This window comes from Micropterus salmoides, unplaced genomic scaffold (assembly GCF_014851395.1).
Source record: "Micropterus salmoides isolate LMB-PRFRI ecotype aquatic unplaced genomic scaffold, ASM1485139v1 Ms_hic_scaffold_3031, whole genome shotgun sequence".
NCBI lineage: Eukaryota > Metazoa > Chordata > Actinopteri > Centrarchiformes > Centrarchidae > Micropterus > Micropterus salmoides.
This window is the reverse complement of record NW_024042298.1, coordinates 6490-24946: the sequence shown is the minus strand read 5'-3', so window position 1 is coordinate 24946 and position 18457 is coordinate 6490. Positions and strand designations below refer to the sequence as shown.

At 41.4% G+C, this 18457-nt stretch overlaps 1 protein-coding gene across 1 annotated transcript; it reads left to right on the top strand.

Annotated features, from left to right (window-relative positions):
- The first annotated feature begins 14388 nt into the window (after positions 1–14388).
- Positions 14389–17939, top strand: LOC119883942 (zinc finger protein 64-like). Its single transcript, XM_038694424.1, is given in 7 exon segments — positions 14389–14664; positions 14831–14998; positions 15110–15256; positions 15428–15490; positions 15580–15831; positions 15932–16894; positions 16897–17939. Coding segments are annotated over 7 exon segments (2082 nt in total). The 5' UTR covers positions 14389–14642; the 3' UTR covers positions 17364–17939.
- The last annotated feature ends 518 nt before the right edge of the window (positions 17940–18457 follow it).

The following is an 18457-nucleotide window of genomic DNA, read 5'->3' as shown; positions in this document are numbered from 1 at the left end:
TGATTTTGACTGATTGGTTTTGTTTTGTTTTGCCCTTTGTTGTTCCTCAGCCCAACAGTCTTCCTCCTTTTCACTTCTAGGCTGCGGGAATCATATCTCATATTGTATCCCAAAGACTTCGATTGTAATCCTGTTGCTTTCTGAAGGAAAAACACCAGAAGCTGACAGAAGACAAAGCACCATCCACCCACAGGATCCCGGGTAACTAATAGCCCAGGTCAAAATCTGTCCTTTTATTTATAATCCTCAACAGCATGAAATATGAAGCGGTAGATTGAGATGCATAACTTCTCCCCCTTTTTTTGAAGCAGGAAGCCCTCAGACACCAAAAATGATGAAATGCTTTGGCTGAGAGGTAAACTATTAATAGACTCCTCCACCTGAAACTGTCACTGTGATCCCTGCTCTATAGCCCCTCATCCACACCAGGAGCACCTTTCAGGGACCAGTGAAGGGCTGCTGAGAAGGACTATCACATATGCTGAGGTGCACACAGCACTTACTGTACAGAAGACACGCTTATGCAGAGGCAAATATGTTTCGTAATTGACAGAAGCGCGCATGTTTCAGTAGAGCAAAGTGTGGAGATGCAGAGATTCTGGGTGTATAACTGCAAATCTGTAACAAAAGCCTAAAGTGTTGTTGAGTCAAATAGAGGAGGATAGTAAAACAGGCACGCCTGCATTTTTCATGGCCAACTAATTAGCCATTTCCCCTAAGAAGCACAATAAGAGCTCTTGTGTGTGTCACTGCCGTCTGCTGTGCATAATGAATAAAATGCTCATTTTAAATATTTTGGGGACAACTTTCAGGATGTAAATCAGCCAGCAGTAAAGTTATGTCAGAGGAAAAGTCACTGCCGGTAGCCACCACATTCCACAAATGATCATTTATTACCCAACACTATTTTTAAGGGGGGAAATGGCAGCCTCCCTTTGTCAAATCTAACAAGGGAATAGCTTTCAGGTGCTTATACCACAATAACTCATCTCTGTGACCTTTTGAGCAGGAATTAGGGCACTTTCATCCTTGCTCAGGTGCTTGTTGTAGTCCATTAGCATTTTTAAAAAGTGCTACGGAGTATAAAGAAAAACATGGAATCTTTCATTAATAGATGTAGTGAACTTTAGCATGTAGGGTAAATTATGAAAAATGACGTCATAAGAGATGATTATAGCATTGCTACAAACTTTACTTTAAAGCCTCATCTACTGACTAACAAGCTGAAGCATGTGGTTTTATTTTGGTTTTATATTAGTATTTCATGTAGATGCTAAAGTCCATGACAACTTCAAGCACACGCAGCAATCATGAGTTCTTTCCTTGTTTCAAATGTTCAGTTCCTCCTTTATCATTATTCTCAAATTCAACATGCTCCTCCTTCAGGGAAATTACATAGCCAACAACCTAATCCCAGTCGTGGTGCTATTCCACGCTAGCAGACCAAATTAAACATCTGACTGCGATTGCTGAGAGAGACAGGAGGCACAGTCTTGTAACCTATTCTCTATTTTTGAGGCTTCTAAATAATTCATAGGTAAAACAAAACACAACAAATACCTTGAGACGCGTGCTACCCAGTAAATTAATCCCACAAAATGAAATAGAACTCTTGCGGCTCAAATTGAAGCAATACCGTGATATTAAAGTGTGAAAGAGAACACAAACACTGCAACAAATTACAAAATACCAGGGGGATCAACCACAGTATTACAGAGGATGACCAAATACCATTTCATGTGGGACATGCAGTTTAATACTGCTGTATCGTTATTATCAATAAATTCTAACATGCAAGCTAGTTTGAGTCATCATCGCTAGCGTCATATATCAAATCATGAGGTAGCTATATATGATCACCTTGGGTAATCCATCAGAAATATCATGCAAGATATGCAAAATTACTGATTATAATTAGGGGGGAAAAAATCAACAGCTCCCAAGTTTTGTTTCAATCAACCATGCAAGGCACTCCAGAACCCTAATGTACCAGATTGTGTTGAGATGTCATACCTTCTGCTGTCTGCTGTTCGTTTTGTATTACCCATTTCCCTGTGATCAAAAGCATTAATCTAAAAAAAGGGATATCTGAGTGCAAATATCATCTTTATATGTCCATTACTTATTAATCTTTATGTTCATTCCGGGGCCACTAAGTCATGTCACCTAGATGTCCTCTGAAAGCAAATGGCCCGACACAATATATTGAATTACATGTTCCCCTATTTACTGGAAAAGCAGGTCTTGGAGATAACAAGAAAGGTGATATTTACTGTAGCCTGCAGCAGTGTGATGTGCCCTGCCAAATCACAGCTCAGGTGAGCCAAGGAGCTCATCCGTGTTGGGGAGAGGACGAGACTGTGACACACACAGCGAAGATACATTTACAAGCATGAACACTCACATACGTACTGAAAAGAGTGATTCAGGTAATGGTACCTAAAGATGAGCAACTGGTGGTGATGGTTCAAGTGCCCTTTGCAAAGTTTAGTGTGGACTAGGGCTGTCCTGGACTAAGGATTTACAAAGTCGAGTCAGAATCGTCAAGTCCTGCCTATAGTCGACTGATAGTCGAATCATGTGTGTTTTTGTGCACGGCGATTGCGAGCTGACGCTAAACTGAGGCTCATTGTTGACCATTTTCTCTCTCTCTCTCGCCTGCCATTCACCGGTCTTGTGCAGAGTTTTCGCCGTGCTGCCGACAACTGCATGCACCAGTTGGGGCTCCATCTCTCCTGCCACTGCACACATGCTACGCATACACATGCGCACTGACGACCCGGGGTTAGGGTTACAATTCTGGAGTTATTCACGCACTTTAAAAACATTTATTGGAAGTTTTTTTTCTTTTTACATGTTTTTTACACGTTTATTTACAGCATTAAACGTTTAAATGTGTATTGTAATAGGTTGTATATTAAATTATTGAGAGAAAACTGGTAGATCTATGTAAAATCAGACGTTGAGCACCCCCATATCGCCAAAATGGCATGATCCTTGTTTAGCTGCGAAGCTTCGACTGTGAGATTGACAGTCGAATCAGGCTCAGCCCATCGAAGCATCGAATCTTCGACTATAGGGGGTCAGCCCTAGTGTGGCCCATTTTTTTTTCTTTCTTGGGTTTTCTATTAATCCAAGTTTCTGTAAAGGCAGTTTTTTGTTTTTCAGTTCAGCCATAGTGACTAACACTGTTTATGTCCTTTTAATTCTGTCAAACAAACCACTGTGGCTGCTCTGAGAGGTTACTTTTCCAAGGAAATAACCTGCTGAAACAGCAAACCAGTCTAAAAAAAAATCTGGTGAAACTCCCGTAAACTGAAATGCAGATAAGGTCCTGTGAATGCAAATAATAATAACAATAAAGGGTTATGTTAAAACAGTATGACCATTTTCACTTTAACAAATGGTCACATCTAGAGGCAGGTAACCTAATTTTGGCCATAAAGACAAAGATATACTTTGTTTAAATGAATCGTCTGTATAGTTCAGCATCTAGTTGTGTTCAAGTTACAAGGCTGGTCAATGACTTTAGAAAAAGAAGCAACAGAAGAAGAATGACTCAATTAAAGTAGAGACAAAATGATTAGTCCATTAATCAATTATTTCCAGCCACAGTAAATTATAGTGCAACTATTTTGATCATAGATCAATTGATTTTAATTGTTGGACTTGCTGCTTCAATTTATATGATAGTAAACGGAATATATTTGGGTTTTGGACTGTTAGTTGGACAAAACAAGCACTATGAAGATTATTATTTTGGGCTTTAGGAAATTCTGATGGGCATTTCTGACCTTCTGTAGACCGGATATTTAATCATTAATAAAAAAAACAGTGCACATTGAGAAATAATGAAAATAATCATAAGTTACAGTTTAACACCAGATATTTGGAAATCTTTGCTGTAGGGTGACAGCGTGTGGAGTGATTTTCTGCTTTAGTTATGGTTACTGTCAGATTCTGGCTCTGAAAATATATTAGCTGAAAACACACATTTCACTAAGAAGAAAAGTAATTCTCTTTCATATATGCATGAAGCAGATACATTACATTTAAAGATAGCTTGTTTATTAAAAATAATCATCACTGCTTTCATGAGCTGGTTTTACAGTACTTTAAATCATCCACTTGCAAATTAGCAAATCTTTTTCTTTTTACTTGGCAATATTTTCCTGGTTTTTGACACAATAACCTCTGTTTCATCAATGAATTACTTCATGGTAATATGTGACTGTGAAACATTTAGAGGCAGAGATAGTGCAGCATACGAACGAGAACACTTTATGGTTAATAAAGTGTTTTGATCATCGAATATAGGACTTGGGAAACAGGTGCAGATGAAACAACTGGAACACATGGTGGAAGCCAGAAGCTCAGCACACCTGTTCGTATCCTGCTAAACAGCCTCACAGTGGATCGTCTCTGGAGCACAAAATAACTTCCATCTCACACATACAGCGCACATTTCTCCAATTCTAATAGCACAGAGATGGAGAACAGACATTTGTCCCTTTTAGGGCCAATAGCAATGGTGATAAATGAAAGCAGGACTCTTTCTCTATGCTGCTGGAAGATCTTAATGCATTTTCCTCTGGTCTGTGTAGACAGAGCACTCCGCAGGGAGGGAGGGGAGGATAAGTAACTATAGGAGGTGGTAATGGTGTTGGTATCGGCTGGTGTTGTTTGCCCTAGCTGTATTGAAGCGATGGTCCCTGAGGAGCCTGGCACAGGGAGCTGGGTTTGTCAACCTTGTCTGAGGGACTTAATATGAAAACAACACTAATGAGAACCATTTCCATTGCTCTGTTTATTTTCAGAGATGCATTGAGCGGGGCATGCACACGGCTCAGTGATCGCACGTTGCATTGCATTCATTATGGGGCCCTGGATGGGCTACTGATACATTACACACAAACACACTTATAATTGCATTTTTTTTTATTGTTCAGTGCTACTTTTAATGCTGCGCCGAAGCAAAATGAGCTCCATCTGACCAAACACAATCATAAGGTTATGCATCTGTTTGGCATCTTTTATCCTTTTAGATGTTCTGACTAAAAGCTACAAATTAGACACATTTATTATGGATTCCATGACTGAAGAAAAAAAACACATATATATATATATATATATATATATACCCAAACTATAGATACTCTACAGTATCTAAAGAGATATTCTCTTCATCAATAAATGACAAGCTTCAGCAGACAAGTATCATTTCCTGAAGCAAAATGAATCCTCCAGTGTCCATCTATTCACTCTCAGACATGCCATTTTGAAAATCTCTCTAAAGTGACACTACTCTAGAGATTGAAACCACTATTTCATTGAGCAGAAAATTGCTATTGAATTTGGAGCTGAATAATTGGAAGCCATGTTCCAATGCAACCCGCAGAAAAGGTATGTTTTACTGTCACACTCAAACCAATGACATTCTGAAGCTGAGCGGCACAAATGGTATGGGTATTGTTGGACGGGACATTGCTCTCCTTTGTATATGAGCCATATCGAGCAAGGAGTTGGAAGGCAATTTGGAAAGGATGCAATTCACTTTTATTTGATAGAAGGCCATGAATGGAATAAAAAAAATAAATATCAGCTTTTTAAAGAAAAGATACAAGCATTCAGCTGTGCAGTTACCTTTGCTGTATTTGTCAAAGGTTGGACTATTACTGAAATCTGAAACAGGGCTAAATTATATTTTCAACTATTTTGTAGTTTTACAAGAAAATTCCGGGTGTATAAATTAAATGTTTATTACACATATAAGATGTAATGTTTACATGCATCTAAATCAGACAGGAGACTATATTCCTCCTGATGTGGCAATAATGTTATAGGCATCTTCGCAAAATAGTCATTTAAAAAAAAACACCCCTTATGAAAAGAATAACTGCTTCAGTAGCTCTTAATCTGTTTGCTGTATTTCTTGTGTTGAGGTTGGTGGCACTGCATCTCTCTCGCCCCCTCTCTCCCTGCCCCTCCCTTCATCCAGTGATCGTTTTGTGAACCCGTTAGCCTGTCATTGGTTTAGAGACTCCAAATGACCCTGTGTTTCTGCAGAAGACTCATTCATCCCCTCCCTCTCCTTCCCCAGGCCACTGGCAATACTGATGACCACCAGAAAGACACACACGCGCACGGCCACATGCACTTCTTACAGACAGACATTAGCACATGCACGTACACACACTGATGGCTGCTGTGGTTTGCTGGTGTAATGTGCTTTGTTGTGTGAAGGTATCAATCAGAGGGGAGCAGATTATTAGAGTGTCTGAAAGAGATCAAACAATGTTGCCGTCTGCACCCACACATGGCTGATTTACAGGCAGGCTGATAAAGTACTGCAGCTCTCTGTCAGGGGCTACATGACGGCTCGCCGCGCTCTTAGGATAAATTATTGCAGAGGCCCGCGGTAATGTCTCTCCACCTAGCAACCAGCCGCCCCAGCCACTGCCAGGGGAGCCCTGCCTCGTCTGCCATAATGGCACTGTGTACGGGGTCAGCAGTTACTGTATCGTAGCAGGGTAGGAGGGATATATACACACACATACACGCTTGAATGCATGCGCGTGCACGCTTGCGCACCGTTTCTCGTTTGTCTCTACACCTGCCATTGGAAGCAATGCCAAAAGACACTCAGGGATGACTACAGGAGGACTGAGTGGACACAGGGGAGGTGCTGATGTCTCGCTAGAATTTTGCAGTAGAGCAACATTTTGATAAACTGATGCCAAGGCTCCAAAGAAGACAGTGCTGGGGGGGAGGGGATGGTCGCCATTATCAAAAAATAATGCTTGGCAAAAAACATTATAGAAAGCCGTTGGTAACACTAAGTCTGATCTCACTTGTGTGATTGGCTGAGAGGCAATTCTACAGACACATATTTCTTAGTATATCTCTGTTATTGTTAGTATGCAGACCTGCAAAAAAAACAATCACTTCCTGATTGATAAGAGCCAAATATTGACATTTACGTATACTAGTGTTTGTATGACAAAACAAAGAATCAACTTGATTCACTTGCTAAAACAAGGCTACACATTTTTTGAGCTGTACTTTAGCAGACAGTGACAAAGATATATAGATAGATAGGTAGAAATCAAAATGAATAAGTCACCACCCAGAAGTGGATTTCACTTACAGATGACGCATAACTATTTTATATCCTGCTGAGTTCTTTTTATTTACTCAAGATGGCTTTTTTTCCTGTGCACTGAGCAAGGTCAGAGGAAGTAGAGTTCACCCACGAAATTGACAGGGAAGACACAGTGCTGAAAAAAAAGTAAAGAGAGAGTAGAAAAACTATACTGAGATGCTAAAAGATAGATGCTGTCGATTGAGTGTAATGAATATTTTACTGAGGCTTTCTCCATTAGAGCTTTTCAACAATATCTTTCTATTTTAAAAAAATAGGGAATGTAAGAAATACAAAAAACAAAAACAACTAAAAAATACATCTTTCTAGAACTAAGGAGTTCAGAAACTGGCTTTGGCAAGTCGTCTGCCATTTTAGTAGTGACTGGGTGATCGCCTTCTCCCTGCCCCCTCCCCTGTGTTATCTCGCTCAAAGCAGTGCCATCCCTCCATTGTAATAATGCCGCTTCCCAGCAGCCCTTGGAATGACCTTTCTTTAATTAACTGCATCTTGATGAGCAGATCTACATAGAATGTGAAGGTTAATTAATGAAGTATCACTGCTTAGTCTTAAAACCATCACCTAGCGGATGACAGCCAGCCCACCACTCTCAATTTTAGCCCCCGATCTCATTAGCAATGGTAGGCCAACGGACAGCTCTGCTCTGGCCAGTGGATCTCAAGTAAATTGTATCAAAGACAGGCGCTTTGATATCCTTCGTAATGGCTACATAAAACCATATTCTGACTGTACACTTTGAATAATATATGAGAAATCCTCACAAATGCGCACACACATTCTTACATTCTTACATCACATAATGTGTTCATGTTTTTCTCTGAGGTATGAATGTAGTCAGCAACTGCATAAATAATTCAAATGAAGGTAAAATAATATTTCAATTAAGATCCATGTAATCTGTTTCCTGCAAACAAATACATGATGGATGGTGATGGATAATTCTTGTATTATTGCACAGTTTCATCTTGATAAGCTTTCGGTTTCGTGTGATTTCATTTCAGGGCGCATTTCAGCGTCGCTTATCATTGCAATTTGGAAAGAAGATCCACATTAGCAAATGTTGCCCAACTACTAAAAGTGTCTTCGTGTGGCAGCTGAAGCTGGTAAAAGATGGGACGATGATGATCCAGGGTCTACGGTTACAGCACATTTCCCAAAACTGGCTGTGCTCACACAGCTTTTTGTCTATCTATAATCTATCACAGTAGAGGATGAGGTGAGCCATCGCCTCAGTATGTACAGACAGCACTTAGAGCACAAACATTAGGTGGACATGTGACACTATCCATCACCATGGATGCTAGTTTTTGTTGCTGTGGATTGCAAGGTTTCCCTCCCGGGGTATCACAGGCCAGGCGAGCCACCTGGGCTCATTTACCTTCCCACCTGGACTGGCCATTTGAAAATTAAACTGAAAGTATCCAAGATTACTAGCCTGGGCTGGGTTTTCTGGCTCCTTTCATGTTGAATGAGAGCCCCAGTCAAATAGGGATGATTTTAGAATCCATTCAGAATTTGCACCCAACTGAATATTGTGCAGATGTGTCATTATATCCTGCTACAAATCTACCAGCTTGTATGCATTGTATGCAGTTTCACTGACACCTAACAACATCTCTGAGTGACTCTGTGTGCTGCTGTAGCATCTACAGATCTCCATTAGGAATCACTATTGTATCAGTATTTCTCAGCACTGAGAGGTTCTCTCCAAGTAACCTTGCTTTAGCCTTAAAGTCAAAGCATTAATGCATGGCTTGACTTTGGGTAGCAGTGGAGGCACAAAACAACTTCCACAAGACAGCAGAGTTTGACAAGAGCGTGTTTATCCTTTTTATCCAATATCTGCAGAATAAAGAATAAAATATGACAGATATACCCAGGCCATCTGGATACAGATAACCAACAAGCAGAGCTACCAGTCTCTATTTGTGTCTGTTAGCACAACAAAGTTATTGATTCTTACCATTTACCACTACAACCTTTTGACAGCAGACACAACCACATATGTAAAAGCTGACATGGCTGACTTCATGTCAAGCTAACAAAGAGTGATACCCCCCGCTGTCTCGCACTGCTGTCTTTGTATTTATGAATAGAATTGAAACAGAATAGAATTTTCTCTTCTTGTGCTATATCCACACCTTATTTGTATCCAGAATGACAATGATTTCCAAGCCTCATTTATGGATCAAGTCATGAAAAAAGACAGAGTGAAATTCCGTTTTGTTGCTCATAAATTGTTAAGATTTTGCCAGGGTAAACTCGACCCCTAATTGGTGTAGCTTTTTGCTACCACTGATATAGTGTCACGCATTCACTGATGACTGTCAGGTAAACTTTCTATATAGAAGTATTTCTCCGCTGAAGCGTCTATCTGATTTCCCTTTCAGCACCTCGAATGACACCCCACTAAAAGCTGCCACAATACGCTTCCCGCACACAACGCTGTCACCAAAGACAACTTGGGAGAAGCGAGTGTTTTGAGAGTTTGAAACAAAATAGCTGGTGCAGCATTTCCCCATTTCCGTCTGAAATCCTTGACACCAGAGGATTTACAGTGAAGTGAAGTGAGGTGGGTGCTGTATGGAACGAGCTGTGGGGGCTGCGTTAGCTGGGGTGGGGTGGGGGTCCACACTACACTCATGCTGACAGGGATCCTCCCTGTAGCGCATGCTTTTTTTCCATTAGTTCCTTACTCACTCTCTTGCCCTCCAGACCCGCAGAGTGAGGAAGATTTAAGTGGCCAGTCAAGTGAAATCCCCAAGGTTTGGCAGGTGTGAGGTCTGGCTTCATTATCTACAGACACCTCGGCCCAATTATGAGCCTTTCTCCCTCTGTGACGATGATGATGCCGTGTGTGTATCCATGTGCCATGTCTGTAGGTGTGTGTGTGTGTGCAGGGCATGAATAAGCCAGCCTCGTTGTTATCTGTCTAACTATCAAGACTCCCTCCTCCATCAAGACATTATTGACAATTTTACACAAAAAAAATGCGCACACACATCACACGTGCACATGCACACATGCTTCTTTTGTTTAGATATAGCCCCGTAGATCTGGCTAAACCCAAAATATTCAGTCCATATCTTCACTGTCTGCTCCTTCCTACTTGGGAGCAGAAAGCAACACCTGAAACCTACTTGTGCAATAATGTTAATGGTCAGTTCCCAGAGACCATAATTAGGACTCAATATAAAGAAAAGCAAAGAGACACAATAAATTATAATACCCGTCCTGTGATCAAAAGTCTCTCTGATTTTGATACATCTCCATGGCTTCTCCATTTTGCTGACCCACTAGTTCCAAAATGTCAGCTACTACAAACTGGAGCACTGCCTTGTAAGCTGCTTCAAACAAGCACAGGGTCTCTTTCTCTAGCCTGATTTTGGACACCCCCTGCTGACACTACAGCAAATACAACGCACCTACAGTATCTACCTTCTAAAGCGGACTACACTAAAAATACTTCAGTTGTGATAGAAATGCACTTTTAATTAGGAGAAGAGAAAGCTAATTGTTCTTCTTCTAGGTAACATTCACATTTTACACACCCGGCAACGTGGCCACATTAACGTTCCCGCAAGCTTCTGTATCAGTAAAAACATTTTTAACTATATAAAATATTTTATACTCAATTAAAAACAGAGGATTTTATCTTCATCATGTTTCTTAGGGTTGAAACTGTCCTCCTCAGGCTATGGCCTGCTATTGTCTATGAAGCCACATGTACCCTCTAGTCTCTGGTTAGCCAGCACTCATCTGCAGCCCTATCATCTGCATCAGTTGGCAGATACAAAGAGCATAGCGCTGATTTGCGTGTGAGCATGTGCGCCTTTTGTGTGTAGCACTGCTGCACTTGTTCACAAATCTGTGTGTGCGCTGTGTGTGCTTGTGTACACTGTCTTTTTATATGATAAAGTGGCAGTGTTGGAGGAATCTGATGGTTCCCAGACTTTGGCTCTGTATTATCTGATGCTGAGATGGCAGCTGTTGACCAAAGGAATTCATACATGTGTGTATAATTTGTCTTATGGCTCAAAACAAACACGGGACTCAGGACATCTTTTACCCATTCAATTTGACATGACACAAACAGAAGGTCGCTATGTGTGTGTGTGTGTGTGTGTGTGTGTGTGTGTGTGTGTGTGTGTGTGTGGTTTCGCAGTTGCTTGATTATAATTTCAGGGCTGTCTATAAATAGAACAGACCACAAATCTAAGCACATTACACAGTATTTTCTCAGAAAGAACAAACGATCAACATCCTTGGCTGAAGCATGTTGCACCATAGCTTTGTACTTTTATTTGCCTCCTCTTAATGATAATAATCTTAGGACTGGCAGCGGCGAATGAGCCTCCCCTGAATCGCAAAGAAAAAAAATTGGCATGAATTAATAATAAGAAAAATTACTCAAACTCTGCACACCACGACCTGCCGCAGCACGGTGAGCAGCGGGCCCTAAGGTGACAAAGCTAGATAAATATTTTATTTCTAAATATGATTTTGGGCTCCTGAGCCTGCTGTCTGACAGTCCTTTCCAGGTTATTGCAGCACATGGCTAAACCATTAAGCTAAAAAGAGACTTGGAATCTATCTGCGACTCTTGTCTGGACAGAAGCAAGACTCTGAGATCAGGTTTATGTGTAGCGGCCAGCTTCTAAGGCTTGTGTCTTGCCAGTGAAGTGAGTAGACGGTGTTCTTTGGGTGCCCTCAGGTGGAAGCATGGTATAATTGCTGTTGACAACCTACAAGTCATTGTGCAATTAAAGCATCTGCCGCTCCTGTGTGGCAGCGGGCTGTGATGCCTTGTGACAGCTCGTAGCCATTAAGCAACTGTAAGCAGCTGGCGTGCCTCGGTGGGGGAAAATAATGTGACAGAGGCACTCCCCCCTATTGTTGCCCTTGTCTCATTGGGGAAAAGAGGGACATTACATCACTCACTGAATTCTCGGGCATCTCAATGAATGGGAAAGGGGCACATCTACAAATTAGAATTGGCACAGCTGGATGTCCAAATGATATTTTCTTTCTGAGTACAACAAATGAAGAAAGGCTTATAGGATAGGGGGGACTCATAAAAAAAACAGTCACTAGCATGCAGTGTAACCAGGTATTGATGTAAATTAGAGCTTAAACGATTAGTCAATTGATCAATTGGCAGAAAATTAATTGGCAACAATTTTGATTATTGATTAATCATTTAAGTACATTTTCAAGCACACTTAGTGATTCTGTTTTTTTAAATGTGAACATTTCCAGCTTTTCTTTGTTTTCCATGACCGTAAACTGAATATCTTTGAGTTGTGGACTGTTGGTCATACAAAATAAGAAATCTGAATTCGTCCGCTTCTGGGAAAGGGTGATGGGCATCTTTCACCATTTCATGATATTAAAGAGACCAAATGATTAATTAATTATTTGAGGGGTCTGTAGCTTAATCAATCATCATTAGTTGAAGTCGTACTGGGAATATTTGTAATGATACACCTTACTGTTGCAGTGTTTCTCATATATAAGACTAAACTGCTCAATCATAAGACTTCCTTGCTGGTGTGAAAGTGTGAAAAGTGAAAAAAACTGATTTACAATTCTTTTGATTGAATAATGAAGTCTAGATCAGAGTAAGGGCATACTGGCCTGTTCTCCACAGCTGGAGTGATGACATAAGTCTTTCTTTGATTAACCCATCTCTGAGTCATTTGGCTGTCACATGTGAATGCAGTCTTTGATGTACATTTGAGTTTATGGGGGATTTATGTGCACATGATTTGCACGCTCGTCGGTCAGATGTAATTATTTATTTACTTACCTCTTTTTCATGTCTTGGGCCGAGTCATACATTTTCAAAATGCCCTAAGAAAACAGTTATTTTCTAGTAATATGACATAAACTGTTACCATACATTTATCTGAATCTACGGGGACAATCCTGACAGGATGAAATTCAAAGACAGTGGTAATCAACTAGTCAGATTCATGTGGGCAGGCCATGAAAGGCCCTGCATGTGTGTGTGTGTATGTATGTGTGTGTGTGTGCACCTCCTGTCTGTCTCAAGGATTTGCTGTTTCAGCAGGGAAGGAATCAGTCCTGTGCCTTTGCCATGCAGGAAAGTCAGCGTAAGGAAATTCCTGAGCTTCACAGTGGCAATCACGCAGTTAAGGACCTGCCACTGAAAATGGAGCTGTATGTCAGTCACTTTCATGGCTTATTCACACTTGCACAAACGCTCTGGCATAAAAAGAGGCATTCTCATTCACTCACCCCAACAACCCAGTAAATTGCCCTTACTTTAAAATGGTAGAGTATGTATATTTAAGTGCCCTACAACAATTGCCACATCTGAAAGCTTACCTCTCACAGGAGAAACACACTGAAAGTCGTTGATACCACAGAAAGTGCTAAAGCTATATTCTAAAAATGTGCTAACGTTGTAGCCCAGAGCTCACCTGTAAACAATGTAGTTAGCTAAGTGACAGTAGACTTTAAACGTCCCTTAAAAACAGATAGGCCTGTTATTTGTATCGTTCAACAAACGAATAGTTTTAGTATGCAAAGTGGGCTACTTGATTGGACTTCCACTACGACAGGTGGCAGTACCGTTAACGGTCCTGCTACGTTAATGTTAGGCTTTTTAGAAACGAAGAAAACACGGTAATTAATAGATAGAGATCCTAAAATCGCCCAAATTTCTCTCACTGCAAGCCGTTTACATGATAAAGTTTTGTATTATCAAGCCTCTTTTTAAAAACCTTTTTAAACTAACTAAATTCCACTTTCAGAACAAAAGTGGATCCGTGACTGAATCCCACTCCCAACAATGAAGGGTAATGCTGCGTTCAGGTACTCGTAAGTACCGTGTGGCTGACTCTAGCTGACTCCAGTGTCATTTACCATAAACTGGCCCCGCGTTTAATGCACTTGTTTGAATAAAGACAGCCAAAAGAATGTTTATTATGGACTGGCAGAATACAGAGGGGGGATCTTTGGGATTACAACTCGTGTTTTGATTAGTTGACTTTCCAAATGGCATGTATATAAGATGACGTTTAAAAACAAAACCCAACAACACAAATATAAATTCTAACAAAAATATTTACTGTAAGAAATAACAGTGTAGCTAAAAAAAATACACCACTTTTATCGTGTTATCGTCAATGCGCATGAGGTAATTTAGATTTTTCCCATAGTTATAAAAGCAACATGTGACGTCGCGTGAACAAAAACGCATGCTTATCCCGCTGCCGCAAACCTTCCGTGGCATGTCGTAAAAACGGTCTGTATCAATGTTGTCAAGAGAAGTACACTGTTATTTCTATTGATAGTGAGACCGCGGTAGCGTCCACATTTTTAAATATGTAATAACGTTAGTGGTGCTGGCTGCATGTTCACTCGAGCCGGTACCGTTTAACAACATGATGGACGTCGTGTAGGCTTTGAGAAGCCAGAAGATGAGTTAATCTCTAGCAAAACAAGCTCGAAAATGGCAACATACAACGCCGAAGGTATAGGCAACCCGTTGTTAACAAGATCACTCACTAAACCATATCTGCAACATCTCAGTCATAATTTTGCGCCGTAATATTGCAGTAATCTTGTCAGTTTCACGTATATCACGCAACTTCCTGTTAAAATCCTGGGTTCCTGTTTTGTGTTTTCTTCCTTCTGAAGTCGCTGCAGGAAATTCTGTTGTGGTGGAGGTGAGCCCAGATATCCATATCTGTGGCTTCTGCAAGCAGCAGTATAATAATTTTGAGGTCTTTCTCGCTCATAAGCAAAATGGATGCTCCCTACCCACCTCTGACACATCAGCTTCCACTGCAACAGCCACTCTCACAGGTAAAATACTATACTTCTGGTTTTGTTGTCTATAATTTGTCTGCAAAGTTGATTTACAACTACTTGTTTTGTGTGCATTCAAAACCTTAAACATATCTTTGTCCTACTCAGATTCCAGCACTGAGTTTGTTTTTGAGGAAACCTTCCAGACATGTGTTATGAGAGGTGTTAAAAAGATCCTGACCAAAGCACAGAAAACACCTTCCAAAAAATTAAAACCTGCCCTGACTTCAAAGAGACACAGCTGCTGTTTCTCAGGTTGGTGCCTCTCACAGTTTATGACTATAACACATTCCTTCTTTTTGGGAGGCAAGTACTTCCTGCCAGTCAAGTCCCACTTTTATTTATTTAGGACACTTTTAGATGACCTTTTCACAAGTACACAGTCTGCACACACCTTGTAAAAGCACAGTTTCTGTTGATCCACAGGTTGCACTTTTAAGACACAGTATGGCCAAAAAGACATGGAGCGGCATCTCAAAACCCACACCGGTATGTCAATACCTTTCCACATGTGTCTCCCTGTTGTTGAAGCACTTATTCGGATATTGACACAAGTTGTTTTCCCATCCTCCATCCAGGGGAGAAGCCATTTGAATGTGAGCTGTGCCACAAGCGCTTCAGTCGACGGGACAAGCTCAACATGCACAGCCGTTCACACACTGGCGAGAAGCCACACAAGTGCAAACACTGTACCTATGCAGCCGCAGACAGCAGCAGTCTGAAGAAGCACTTACGTATCCACTATGATGAACGGCCTTTTAAGTGTCAGATCTGTCCGTACGCCAGCCGCAACTCCAGCCAACTCACTGTGCACCTCCGCTCGCACACTGGTAGGTAATCAAATATCCAGAATTGTCAGCAACTGTGGAATGATGTTATTTTGTAGACTTAAAATTTGTCTTGTCATTCATTTCCTTTTAATTTTCCAAGGGGATGCACCTTTCCAGTGCCAACAGTGTGAAGCAAAGTTCAAAATCAACTCAGACCTGAAGAGGCACATCCGGATTCACTCTGGCGAAAAGCCTTACAAGTGTGACTTTTGTGAATACCGCTGCGCCATGAAAGGCAACCTGAAATCTCACATTCAGATCAAACATGGCACGGAGAATTCCTTCCACTGCGTGCACTGTGAGTTCCAGTGTGCCAACAAGACTGCTCTGCGGCAACACTCGCGAGAACACCAACCCACTCAGCCCATCCAGTGTTCCAAGTGCACTTACTCCTGCTCCAGCAAGGGGGCGCTCAAAGTCCATGAGAGGATCCATTCAGAGGAGCGCCCTTTTAAATGTGACTTCTGCAACTTTGCCTCCAAGCAGCGCAGCAACCTCGTCATCCACAAAAAAAAGTGCCACTCAGATAAACCTGAAAAGGGCAGCAGTGGGAAAAGTGGCAGAGGTGGGGGGAAAAGCGGAGGAGGTGACTCTCCAAAGCCCGTTGGCTCCAGATACCGGGCCAAACTAGATGCGGCTCGAGCTTTCTGCTGTGATGTGTGCAGCGCTTCCTTTGTGAGGGAAGACTCCCTGCGGAGCCACAAGAAGCAACATAGAGACACTCAGAATGTGTTGCAGTTGCAGCTCTCCACCCCAGCCGATGCAGTTAACTTGGTTCCTGTCACAACGTCACAGAGCAACACCCAGCTAGAAGTTCCTATCTTGTCTGACTCGGCTCCTTACACCAGTGCACAGCTCAAAATCATCGTATCTCACCCTCTGGGCCAGGAGAACCCCTTAATACCAGCTGGTGTGGATAGTCAGAATAAGACCAACATGGTCCTGCTAAGTCCGGAGAGCCAGGACATGGTTGTAAACTCCATGATCCAACAGGTCAACCTGCTAGCACCTATGCAGCCCCTTGTTTCGTCCCAAATTGCAGAAGCCACTATTGAACCCCAGACGGTCTGTTGACACAGCTCGGCCCCGCTGACACCAACAACCCTCTCCACCAGGCCCTGCTGCAGACGGCTATAACCACTCAGGACTCCAGCAGCGGCTCGCAAACATTCATCACAACCTGCTCTGAACTTGAGGGCCTCAACGCCCTGATCCAGGAGGGTGGGACAGAGGTTACAGTGGTGACAGAAGGAAACACCGCCATGGTGACCACAAAAACTCCACCCAACATGGTGTGTGGTTCCTCAGAGGACATGTCTAAGCCAGCACGGACAGTTACTGTTGAGGAGAGTGCCTTAGCCTCTGAGGAACGTGCGTTGCTTGTGCCAAACATCAGCCTGGGCAGCCAGAATGTGGTCATCCACAGCATTCCACTGATAGTGTCCACTCAGCCACAGCAGAGTGCAATACAGCAGCTCCCTCCTCACACACTCTACTCAGATTCGCACACACTGGAAGGCATCCCGCAATGAGTTGAGGGTCGGGAGTGTTTTTCTTAAAATGTAAAGACTGTAACTGCATCATAAGCTATTTCTTTGCCAGTAAGAACTCTTAGGTCTATACGTTACATACATGTGCAGCCCATTAACATTTAACTGCTTTTGTTTCTTGCAAGTTAATCATTAACCAGTGAAGTAACATGACTTTGGAGACATGTTGAGTTTTCCGATTTTAGAATAATTAATTGTTGTAGCTGTTCAGTCAAGAATGTTGTCATGTTTAACACTGAATAACATTTTGAATGTGAAAGTTAACCATTTGGACATAATTTCATATACTCTATTTTCAAGTGTCTTTTTGAGGGGTATTAAAATAAACCTTATTTTAAATCAATGAATTGAATAAATTATTCAATTAAAGTAAGGTTTATTTTCAGGCAAAGTCATAGGAGAAAATGTCTGAATAAGGAAAAATTTAAATCTGAAACAGATTGTTAAATACTTTGTGCCATATTTAAATATTGAAACAACTTGTGCCATGGATTTCTCCAATTTGTCCTTTAGGTGGCAGCAGAGTTATATGAATAAAGGGTGAAATCTACTCTGAAATTGTGGAGTATTGCAGTCATGAAATGTTTATTCTACATATTCTGGATGTGTAGCTCTTTTTTGGAAATGAATATATTTCAAGTCCCCATCCTGAATCTATAAAGCAGATTTCAGTTGTAGAAAACATTAGACTGCATATCAAGGTCTTAGTTTCTAAAAGCCAAGTCGCTCTCCCAATAGATTTTTCAATTAAGTGCCTGTTTTGCCTGTGGCTACCTATTATTGTGGCCATTTTTACACGCAGACTTCAGCACTTAGTATTTGCAGAAAGTGAAGGCTGCAACTTAATAGGAGTCTCCTATGAACAGTTGACCATTGATTTCTTTTTCGTCCCTCAGCACTAATGGCTCTACTGATACAGACTCCTACCTTTTCTGGCTTCTGCATGGCCACAAACTCAGATTTGTTTGATGAATAACTCTCTGCTTCAGAGATTGTTTGATTTTCGTAAGGGGAAGTCTCTTCTGGAAGTAAGCATATTTTCCAAAATGTCAAAATTATATTAGATTTACATTCAT